We start from the raw sequence: 12,295 nt of genomic DNA on the forward strand, positions 1-12,295 counted from the left end.
CTTTGAATACTACTTCACTTTTATTTTAATATACAGTATTTCTGTTTTTGCACACTTTTTAAATCTATTCAATATATATAATTGATCAACCTGTTTATTTATTATTATTTTTATTGTATTTATTATTATTTTTTCTCTCCGCTAGATTATGTATTGCATTGAGCTGCTGCTGCTAAATTAACAAATTTCACGTCACATGTTGATAAACCTGATTCTGATTCTAATACTCTAAACGTGGTCTGTCTAATTATTTTGTACAGCTACCAATTGCCTTCTTCACTACTTTATTCAGCTATGTCACCACTTTCGTTGAGTTATGGACTTGCATCACAAGGTCCGCCTGTTCATCAATATTCCCTCAGGTCACTGCCAATTACTTCCAGAACTTGGCTTCACAAAATATACCTACCTCTTGCCAGGATTAAATTACATCTGCCACTGCCTTGCCCAACTTTTCATCTGTTCTTTGTGCTGCTGTATCCTAAGGCAGCCTTCTTTGCTATGACTCCATCATACAAAAAATTACTAATCAGATCACTTCCATTCTTTCCAAGTCATTTATATCTATTACAAACAACAAAGACCCCAGAACTGATCCCTGCAGTACAGAGTTCCATACAGAAAGACTATCCTCTGCCTTCTATCACCATGTCATTTTGGATCCAGTTCCAGCACTCCTCAGATCAATTGTGCCTTAACCTTCTGCGCTAGACTAAAGACCAGGAAGTTAACTTGTACAAAATAAAACATTCACATGACAACTGGTTATAAGTGAAAGGTTTTATATTACATCTTGCTTAAGAAAAATAGAATATTCAATAAAGAAAACATAATGAAAAAGCACTTACTAACTCGGTCCTTGTCCTGCCTCTGAAACGCGTGAGTCTTTTTGTTGTGGTTTCCATTTTCATGTAACACTTTGAACCAGTCTTTTAGCCCTGATACAACTTCTCTGAACTCTTTCTCACTGCATTCTGCTATAGAAATAACATTAGATCAGTTATTTAAAAAAGTGACCAAAGAGCATGAAACATTCTAATTTCCTCATTTCCTGTGGGTGCTCCAAATTCTTTGAAGTGAATATACCAACTCAATTTTTGGAAGTGAAGTACAAAAGGCATAAACCACTGTTTCTGAAATTTAGCACTTTGAATTAATTTTTAAAAATCTCTATTCCAAGGAGTTGTCAATAAACTGAAACACAACCCCCTCCCAGCACCCCCCCCCCCGAGTTTACTGCTAAAAGGAGGAACTTCAGCTCTTGTAGGTGTAGTACAACTGTGGATACAACTGTAGTAGATGAGGGCTTTATTTCAACATTTAAGTTTGGATAAGTACATGGATGTGAGGGGAATGGCGGGGTATGGTCCAGGTGAAGGTCGGTGAGACTAGGCAAAATAACAGTTCAGCACTGACTAGATGGGCTAAAGAACATGTTTATGCTGTAGTACTCTATAACAACTACCTATGATTATTCTGACAATATATTATAGCTGTATGTAGCTTCAGTGTTGGCACATGGCCAAGTGGTTAAGGCATTGGTCTAGTGATCTGAAGGTCGCTAGTTCGAGCCTCAAGTTGTGTCCTCAAGCAAGGCACTTAAAACACTCATTGCTCTGCGACAACACCGGTGCCAAGCTGTATCGGTCCTAGTGCCCTTCCCTTGGACAACATCGGTGGCGTGGAGAGGGGAGACTTGCAGCATAGGCAACTGCCAGTCTTCCATACAACCTTGCCCAGCCTGCGCCCTGGAAAACCTTCCAAGGCACAAATCCATGGTCTCAAGAGACGAACGGATGCATATTTATGTAATTTTCACACTGACTATATACCTTCTGTACTGTACACCGCTCTACGTACTTAGCTGGGGTTTAGAAGTATAAGTTTTAACAGTGTGTTTATGGTATAAATTTATTTCCATTCAAGCACATGAAACAATGAACAAGTGATTTTCAACAAAATCAAGACATGGTTGGGTTGAGTTATTCTTCGATCTTGGCAATCCATTTGCAACATTTCATCACCATACAAGAAAACATTATCAGAGCAGTGCTCATTTGTGGTGTATCTTCTTCTTCTTCTTCTTGCTGTTTTACAACGATTGGCCTTTATATACTTATTAATCAGCTGATTGGTCGTCACTATGGAAACTAAATTGTGACATAGGGAAGGGGTCACATGGCCATCACCCAGCCAAGCTACACATTTTTCGAGTTATTTCCAAATTCAAGGCATTTTATTATTTCATTCTCATACATGTCTGAAACAGACATAATATTTTTTGTGATCTAATACAGCCCAGCTCTCCAGATAACCCTATGGGTCTAGTGCTGGAAGTGCTAATAGGTTTTACAGAAATCTGTAGTCAGATGTAAAGAAGTAGGCCAGGATCATCCTGTGTGTGGAAGCTTTACCACCCAGACACTGCTTTAGCAGTGTAATTCTTTTAGAAGTAATCCTACTTCCTGAATAATTACTGTCAGTTGGAATTTCTCACAATTAATTAAGCATGGCTTAATGAATTAACACATAGTAACTAAAACATTAAGTAAACCAGTTACCAAGGACATTACTAAGCTAACCAGCCAAACTTCACATTGAATATTTATATTAAATAAATAGTGCGCGATCCACAGAATATAATTTTGTGCATTCTGTGACATGCTCTACCCAACTTTGACTACCATGGATACAACTTGCTTTTCTTTTCCATGGTTTAATGAAGCTCTTAAATTCTGACTGTAAACTATAAGAATATTTGCATCTGAAATTGCATTTCATTTTGATAATCTTGAGCATTCTTCTGCATTCCACTGCTTAAAATTGAATGGGTAGATTTATGCTGACTGCTGTTTATAAACTTAGCCTGTTTAGGGGCTTGTAAATAGCTTAAGAATAATTTTGTAAGGGTTTCCATTAATGAGGTAAACTTATACATGGAATGCCCTGAAAGTAAGGTTAAAAAACATTAGTATATGGATAACTTGCTTCAGAATTTACATGGACTTTTCACTAAGTTATGAAATTACCAAAGACTTTTGGTTCTTATGGGTGACCTCGCGTTCTGGTGTCTCGCCTTAATCTCTTCCACAGCAGGTAGGAAGCTCACTAAAGACACTGCACACTGAAGGCTTGAGAGTGGAGGGGATCTTTCACATGGCAGATATTTAATATAGTGATTTAAAGGTGTTTGGCAATTCACATATATTTTTCCAAAATCTCAATCATACTTAAAACAGTGATGCATTAAATATATTCTTAGAACACATTTTTAACACATGTTAACATAAACACATATTGTTTCAGAATCAATTCTTATATTTTTTGAAAATCAAAAATATACAAAATGAAATGCACTGGCTGCATATTTGATATTCTTAGATGTGAGCAGCATTGTTGAATGAAGTCATATTTCTTCTTGGATGGGCTGTTTCCAGTGTATAGTAGAGTTAAGCAGGGAATGCAAAGATCTGCAACTCTTCCGCTGAATATCAAAATTACAGTCTCAAGTATATTAAAGCAACATGTTGAGTTCTTCTTGTAAGGTATTACTAAAAATCAGCATACTAAGCAACTTTTTTGAACTCCCTAAGATGTCCCCTAAGATACTGTATCAATAGTAGTAGCTGGCATTGCAGTTGAAACTAGTTATAACAACCTTATTTCAAATCTCCTTTTGTGCACAAGGGGTTGATGTTTTTACCTAAGTGCAAGTGAGAATGTCAGACTACACACTTTTTTGCCTACAATATGATTGTATTAAAATGGAAGTTGTATGCAATCTACAGAACTTCTGTACATTGCACATTGAGTTAATCTGAATTATTTGTTTTAGGTATGCTTTGTTGCATTTTGGGAACCATAATACTGTGTTGATTAGGAAACTTTGGCTTGTCTTTGGGATGATATGCAATAGGTGTACATCCTAATTTTATTTATTTATTTATTTATTTATTGAGATATATCATGGAGTAGGCCATTCTAGCCCTTTGAGCTGTGCCTCCCAGCAACCCCCCAATTTAATCCTAGCCTAATCGTGGGACAATTTACAATGACTAATTAACATACCAGCCGCTACATCTTTGAGAGAAAACTGGAACACCCAGAGGAAACCGAGACGGTCTCAGAGAGAATGAATAAACTCCTTACAGGCAGTGGTGGGAATTAAACTCAGATCGCCTGTACTGTAAAGTGTTGTGCTATCCCCTACGCTACTGTGCCTCTCCAAATGAAAAGCATGATGATCAATGGAAATTGGTCCTCAGGACTGAAACTTGGCATAAGCGGCTGGGTTATTCCAATGTGAAATAATGGAAACTAATTTTGGACACTGTCTGACTGGCCTGACTTTCAAACCTATTTCCAGAGCGAGGACTAGAGGGAATAAATGTGGGAAGAATAAAATGACTGAAATTTTTTCCAATTAGAAAAGCCGTCTTACTGCTTCCGCAGGAATAGATTTTTATGTCTCACTGGGTTACAGGTGTCTGTCAAAGCTGGGTCAGAAGCTTGACAGACTTAACTTGAGCAAATGCCTTAGTTGAAGTGGATTCCCCTCGAACTATGAAGCTGCCTAGAATCCTTGAGTTAAGATGATTAGCCATTTTTAACAATGCCAACTCCATCTAATTCCTCCACCCATGCATACTGGAAATAGGCTTGAGCAGTGGTTGTGTTATCTGTTACTAATGTTGGCCAGGTGAAGCACATTTCCACTATGCAACTCCATGAGAGTAACCATCAGGTTCTACGCTGGAATATGATGTTGAGACAATTCTAATGTAAGGGCAAATAATACAAGTTCAGACTATTTCAAAATGAATCACGACACTTCTATCCCAAAAAGTAAAACTAGTAATTTAAACTGACCAACAAACAATTGGCTGTTAAAAAATATTCTTCAAAGGCATTGCTCTAGGGTTAAGAATGACTTATCTCAGATTCAGTCTTGTTTCTGAGGTAGCTGATGATATTGCTGTGGGGCCCAGAGACTCAGCTACATATGGGGACAGTGACTGGCAGAGTCAATCAAGAGGTAGTTAGAAAAACCGAACAAAGTTAGATGTTCAAATTTCAAAGTAAATTTATTATCAAAGTACCATATACAACCCTGAGATTCATTTTCTTGCAGGCAATCAATCACAGTGAGTACAAGAAACAAAACAGGATCAGTGAAAGACCACATACAACAGGACGGACACAATCAATATGCAAAACAAAACTAAACTCTACAAATACAAAAGCAAAGAGAGAGTAAAGCCATAAGACATAGGAGCAGAATCAGGCCATTTGGCCCATGAGTATTTTCCACCATTGATCATGGCTGACCCATTTCCCTCTCAATCCCATTCTCCTGCCTTCTGTCTGTAACCTTGTGAGCTCTGACTAATCAAGAACTTATCAGCCTCTGTCTTAGATACACCCAATGATCTGGCCTCCACAGCTGCCTGTGGCAATGAATTCCACAGACTCATCACCTTCTGGCTAAGGAAATTCCTCCTCATCTCCATTGTAAAGCAATGTACCTCTATTCTGAGAGATGCCCTTTGGTCCTAAACTCCCCACCATAGGGAACATCCTCTCCACATCTACTTGTATCAAGGTATTTCCACATCCCATAGGTTTCAATGAAATCCCCCTTCATTCTTCTAAATTCCAGTGAGTAAAGGCCCACAGACATCCATCCTGTAAAACTCCTCTGAATCCTCTCCGATGTCAGCACACCTTTTCTTAGATAAGTGGCCCAAAACTGCTCACAATACTCCAAGTAAGACCTCACCAGTGCTTTATAAAGTCTCAACATTACATCCATGCTTTTATATTCTAGTCCTCTCAGAATGAATGCTAACATTGAATTTGCCTTCCCTATTACCAACTCAGCCAGCAAATTAACCTGCAGAAAGATTTCCAAGACCCTTTGCACATCAGATTTTTAATTTTTTTCCCATTTAGAAAATAGTCTATGCATTTATTCCTTGCCACTTTTTTGCCCATTCTCCTAATCTGTCCAAGTCCTTCTGCAGCGTCCCTGCTTTCTCAACACTATGTGTGTTTCCATCTATCTTTGTATCATCCACAAGCTTCGCTGCAAAGCCATTAATTATGTCCTCCAAATCACTGACATACAACGTAAAAGGACTTATCTACCTTCAGCAGGGGCAGCGCTAAGGTGGAGCTAGCTGGTGCTATAGCCCCAGCAAAAATTGCAAAAGCACCAGCGTAGCACCACCAAGAAATTAACTGAAATTTCACATACTAATTGCAGCTGTTTTGCTTTCTCTGTATAGTTTTGAATACAACTTGTTTCTCCAGTTGATCTAGTGAAACAGCGCCACCAATTACTATAGCACCCAGGCAGCAATAAAGTTATAAACTCTGTCAGATCCACTCTACACTTCTGCTTATTCGTTCGTTGTCAATGTCTTGCCGTTGCTGTCCTCAGATCAGTTAAGCTTATCTAAGGGCACCGAAGGTGGTGTTGTCACTCACTCTCACTCACGCAAGAGATCGATAGTATACATCCAGGCGCAGATCCATGGTCTCGCGAGAATAACAGATGCCCCGCATACACACATTGTGCTTTTACAAGCTAGCGTGGGCCTGGCACGTGCAATATTTTGGCTGGCGTGAAAAATGGATCGATTTTTAGTGAGAAAATGACCTCATGGAATCAGTGGTGTCTCAGCCAAGGCCTGTCTTAATTGGAAGTGACATGCAGAAAGAAATAAGTGGGGATGAGGACAACAGCAGTTCATCGAAGGAGTGTGAGGGCGAAGTAGGGGAACAAGAAATGGAGCGCCATTCGGAAGAGAATGTGGATGAAGCTGCTGTTAGTGCTAGTGGGAATACTGTTAGCGATGTTAGCCAGCAGCCTGAGGAAAGACCCTGTCGGCCAGCATTGAAAAAGTACCCTTCGCTGCTTCCAACAGTTTGGCAATCAGCAAAGGAGTTTTATTCATGGCTGGTTTGACTGGCTGGAATATTCGATCACGAAAGATACTACGTTTTGCTTCGCATGCAGGCATTTCCTGTGTGGAGGATATGGGTTCCATTCTGAGTCTACCTTCACTGTCAGCAGTTACCCCAACTGGCGGAAAGCTACAACAGCTTTCAAAACCCACCATGTAAGTGCAGCTCATAAGTTTGCTATGGAAGCATGGGCTGAATTCAGATTGAGAAAATAAGATGGTTCAAAATTGAGAAATATGCTTGACAAAGGACATGCAAATATTGTCCAAGAAAATCGTGAGTATATGAGAGCAGTGGTTGGGTCTCTACGCTATTCTGCGTGCCAAGGCATTGCCCAGCGAGGACACCGGGGGGATAATGGATCTGGCAATAGGGGAAACTTTGTTGAATTGCTCAGTGTAATTGGTCAGTTTGATAAGACTGTAGCTAAAAAAAAAAATAGAGGACAGTTCTGGAAATGCAAAAAACACCCATCACGATATCCAAAATGAAATTATGGGTATTAATGGCAGATATGGTCAGACGTCAAATAAGTGCAGAAATCAAGGAGGCTGGGTATTTTGCCATCATGGTGGTTGAAAGTAAAGACTTGAGTAAAAAGGAGCAAATACCAGTGGTGGTGCGGTACTTGAATAACGAAACAGTGCTTGAAGAATTCTTGCACTTCACTCCAGCAGAAAGGTTGGATGCAGAGTCGCTTCTTAAAAGCATTGAACAGACACTCGCCCAGTGTGTTACTGATAAGAACGCGTGTATAGGTCAGTGTTATGACGGGGTGGCAGTGATGTCCGAGTGCAATAACGGGGTACAAGAAAGGTTCAGAAAAGTGGTCCCGCAGGCATTATACATACACTGCCATGCTCACAGACTTAACCTTGTTTTAGTGGATGTTGTGAGCAATGTACAACAAGCGGGTGAGTTTTTTTAAAATTGTGCAGCTGCTTTACAACTTCTTTTCAAACTCTGATGCCCACAATCTTTTCATGAAAAACAGAGAGAACTGGAATCAACTGCACAGTCCGTGGAGTTGAAGAAATTGTCAGATACACGCTGGGCATGGCAGTATACAGCTTTGTGGGCTTTAAGGAAATCACTGCCTGCCATTCTAGCTAGACTACAGGATATTAGGGGTCAACCAAATGCAGGGAGGAAAACGGAGGCCAGAGCTGTAAATGGACTGATTGACGAGCAGTTTCCTTTATTTCTCAGTCTGTCTGAGGATTTATTCCGAGTCACCAAGTTCACGTCAGACCAGCTACAATCTCACAGTTTGGATCTTTCATCCGCTGTGGACTTGGCTCAGTCTGTTATCGATGCACTCTCAGCAAAACGGGGAGAGGAATCATGGAGTGAAATTCAGACAAGAGCTCGGGACCTGTGCGTCAATGCCGGTATACAGAGCAGACCACATGAAAGGAGACAGGCCCAGCCACCCCGCCGCCTACATGATTTTGTTGTTGAGGCCCAAACCGAATGCACACTTGTCACATCCTCTGATGACCTTCGCAAACACTGTTTCTATCTGGTTATAGACAGACCTCTGACTGAAATGAAATGATGGTTCTTAATTGAGACTGGGGGTTTTCTGACTGGAGTTTCAGCATTGAGTCCCAAACACAAGTTCTTCCTAGACAAGAATTGTCTTTAGCCAATGGCCCAATACTATGGAGTGACTGAAGTGAACCTGACTGCAGAGCTACGTCAGGTTCGGTGTCTGCTGGAAACAAAACAAAAGCAGGGACAGACAGTGAATGACACAGTGGAATTTCTAGCTCTAATGAGACCCTACCGTGATATATTTATAGATTTATACGTTTGTACAAACTAATCTGCATACTCTACCTGTGACATCTGCCTCATGCAAACGGAGTTTCTCTTGCCTCAGATGCCTCAAAAACTACCCAAGGAATAGCAGCGGCGATGCTCGGAACAGCAACTTGGCTCTGTTGGCCATAAACAGCCGGAGGACCAAAGCACTTGACATCCAGAAAATCATTGATGCTTTTGCCACCAATTACAACAACAGACGGACTGTGCTTCCCTGAAAATATCAATGGCGAGTGCAGTTGCTTTTTTTAAAATTTGGGCCAAAACAAATGCCGATTATTATTATTATTTTGCGGTGGATACCATAGTCCTTATCTTTCCTGTAAATCCTAAAATATTGCATTTACTGCTATTAAACTTGCTTAATTTTTGCATAGACTTCCAAGCGGTGATTCTGTTGATTTTTATTTTAAATTCAGTAGCCGAACTAATTGAGGTATTGCATGGTCCGAGTACGATTTGTCCAACTCCTGGTAAAACCTTGCATCTGTTGTTTGCCTTATTTGACTTTAATAACGGTGTATCTTTTGGCATTGCCTATCTATGTAATGCAAATAGCAGTAGACATTGTGGGTTAGTGTTGTGTTTTCAGTTGAAAAGCATGCATTTGACACTGATTGCAGGATTTATGCGTGATTCACGTTGTGCGCTGTGGTTCGGATGCTCTGTTGGTTTGTTTGTTTATACCCAGGTTGTCTCTGATGCTGTTGACACTGTCACAGTTCACTTCCATATTATAGTTATCAATTGCTGTTGCTTGTGAATCAACAGAGGCATTTATAGTAGGCACATAATGCTTGAAACTGACTTTTGAATGCCACGCGTCTAGCCTTGCGAATACATCCCGAGTACATCCCTCAGCACCATCACTGAATAATTCAGCCCCACTGTAGCACCAACAAGAAAAAATCTCTGGCGCCACCACTGACCTTCAGACCTTTCAGTTCAAGCACCTTCTCTCTGGTAATAGCAACTGCACTCACTTCAGTCACCTGACATTCTCAAATTCCTGGCAGTCTGCTAGTGTCTTCCATGGTGCAGACTGATACAAAGTACTTATTCTGGTCGTCTGCCATTTCCTTGTTCCCCATTACCACCTCTCCAGCGTCAATTTCCAGTCATCCAATATCTACTCTCACCTCTCTTTTACTCTTTATAAATCTGAAAAAAAAACTTTTTGAATCCTCTTTGATATTGTTGGTTAGCTTACCTTCACATTTCATCTTTTACCCCCTTATGGCTTTTTCTTTGCCTTTTGTTGATTTTAAAGTTTCTTAATCCTCTAACTTCCGACTAATTTTTGACCCATAATATACCCTCTCTTTTGCTTTGATCCAGCTGCATATTGAAATCCCCCATGACTATCACACCATTGCCCTTCTGACAAGCTTTTTCTGTCTCACATTGTAATTTGTAGACCACATCCTGGCTACTGTCAGAAGCCTGTATATTACTCCCATCAGGGTTGTTTTATCCCTGCAGTTTCATAACTCTACCCACAAGGATTCTATTTCTACCGATCCTATGGCAACTCTTTCTAAGGACTTGATTTCATTTTTTTTTACCAAGAGAGCCACCCCACCCCTCTGCCTACCTGCCTGTCCTTGTGATACCATGTGTATCCTTGGATGTTAAGCTACCAACTGTTATCGTCTTTCATCCACAACTCAATGATGCCCACAACGTCATACCTGCCAATCTCTAAGTGCACTACAAGATCATCTACTTTATTCTGTATAAAACCTTCAACCCTGTATTGGACAGTTGAATAAGTTTAGCATGGAACCCCAAATCCTAAGAACTTTCTACAGGGGCACAATTGGGAGCATCCTCACTGGCTGCATCACTGCCTGGTATGGGAACTGTACTTCGCTCAATCGCAGGACTCTACAGACAGTGATGTGGACAGCCCAGCACATCTGTAGATATGAACTTCCTACTATTCAGGACATTTACAAAGACAGGTGTGTAAAAAGAGCCCAAAGGAGCATTGGGGACTAGAGTCACCCCAACCACAAACTGTTCCAGCTGCTACCATCCAGGAAACAGTACTACAGCATAAAAACCAGGACCAACAGGCTCTGGGACAGCTTCTTCCGCCAGGCCATCAGACTGCTTAATTCATGCTGATACAATTGTATTTCTATGTTATTTTGACTATCCTGTTGTATATATTATTATAAATTGCATATTGTACATTTAGAAGGAGATGTAACGTAAAGATTTTCACTCATTTACATGAAGGATGTAAGTAATAAAGTCAATTCAACACCTTTTTTAGTTTTGTCCCCCTTCATCACTGCAACTCATCTCACTGACTGCAATTTTGCCCTATCGTCTTGCCTGTCCTTCCTGACAGTCCCACTACACACCACCTCTGCTTGTAAACCAACAGCCCAGTCACTTCAGTTCTCTCTGCTAGGTTAGTTTAAGCCCCAGCAAAACCTGCCTGGAAGATACTGGTCCCCCTCAGGTTCAGGTCAAAAATTTGTCTGAAGAAGGGAGAAGAAGAAGGGAAAGAGTAATGAGCCAACACCCAGGTGTGTTAAGCAGGAGGGAAGGAACAGATGATATAATTGATGATCCATTTACATTAGCAGAAATGGTGAGAGCAATAAAGAGATCGAGACCAACCTCCCCAGGGAAAGATCTGATATGCTCTGTGATGCTAAAAAATCTAGGAGAAGGAGTGCTCTTGAAGTTGCTGCATTTTTATAACAGAGTGTGGGAGGAAGGAAGATTACCAAGTGCATGGGAAGAAGCAGTAGTAATTCCAATAAGGAAGCCTGGCAAGGATCTGTCAAAACCCACTAGCTACAGGCCAATTGCATTAACATCAAGTATATGTACGATAATGGAAAGGATGATAACAGAAAGGTTATCATATGAGCTTGAGAAAAGGGGAATGCTGGCAAGTTATCAGAGTGGTTTTAGAAAGAGAAGGAATTCCATGGACTCAGTGATTATGTTAGAGACTGAAATAAGGAAGGCCCAGGCAAATAGAGAGTCAGTAGTGGCAGTGTTCTTTGACATTGAAATAGCCTATGATATGATGTGGAAGGAAGGATTATTAATTAAACTGCACAAGATGGGGGTTGGTGGGAGAGTTTTTAATTGGATTAAAGATTTTTCATTTGGTAGAAAAATTCAAGTTCGGATTGGATCAGAAATATCAAAACAGGACATAGTGGAAAATGGCACACCTCAAGGTAGTGTGATTAGCCCGTTACTTTTCATCATTATGATCAATGATGTCTTCACAAAGGTACCAGTGGATATAGGTAGGTCACTGTTTGCAGATGATGGTGCCTTGTGGAAAAGAGGCAGGAACATGGACCATATAATCAGGAAACTACAAGAAGCAATTGATGAAGTGGTGGAGTGGGGTTATGATTGGGGATGTAGATTTTCAGTAGATAAAATTCAAACTGTTTTTTTTTTAACCAGGAAAAGGGTTGAGGTAGGGAAGAAGTTAAGGATGTATGGGGTTGAATTAGAA

At 40.4% G+C, this 12,295-nt stretch overlaps 1 protein-coding gene across 6 annotated transcripts in view; it reads right to left on the reverse strand.

The window, feature by feature from the left end:
- The window catches only part of spock3 (SPARC (osteonectin), cwcv and kazal like domains proteoglycan 3), a 502,312-nt gene that overhangs the window by 69,528 nt on the left and 420,489 nt on the right, over nucleotides 1-12,295 (reverse strand). For 3 of the 6 annotated variants that reach the window (XM_072255935.1, XM_072255932.1, XM_072255933.1), the window contains one exon: nucleotides 849-977. The exons of 1 other annotated variant lie outside the window; for it this stretch is intronic. In XM_072255935.1, coding sequence (XP_072112036.1) covers nucleotides 849-977 — 129 coding nt within the window. The remainder of the gene's footprint in view (nucleotides 1-848; nucleotides 978-12,295) is intronic. 2 more of the 6 variants (XM_072255936.1, XM_072255934.1) reach the window with 1 other exon arrangement.

Source organism: Mobula birostris, chromosome 4, assembly GCF_030028105.1.
Source record: "Mobula birostris isolate sMobBir1 chromosome 4, sMobBir1.hap1, whole genome shotgun sequence".
NCBI lineage: Eukaryota > Metazoa > Chordata > Chondrichthyes > Myliobatiformes > Myliobatidae > Mobula > Mobula birostris.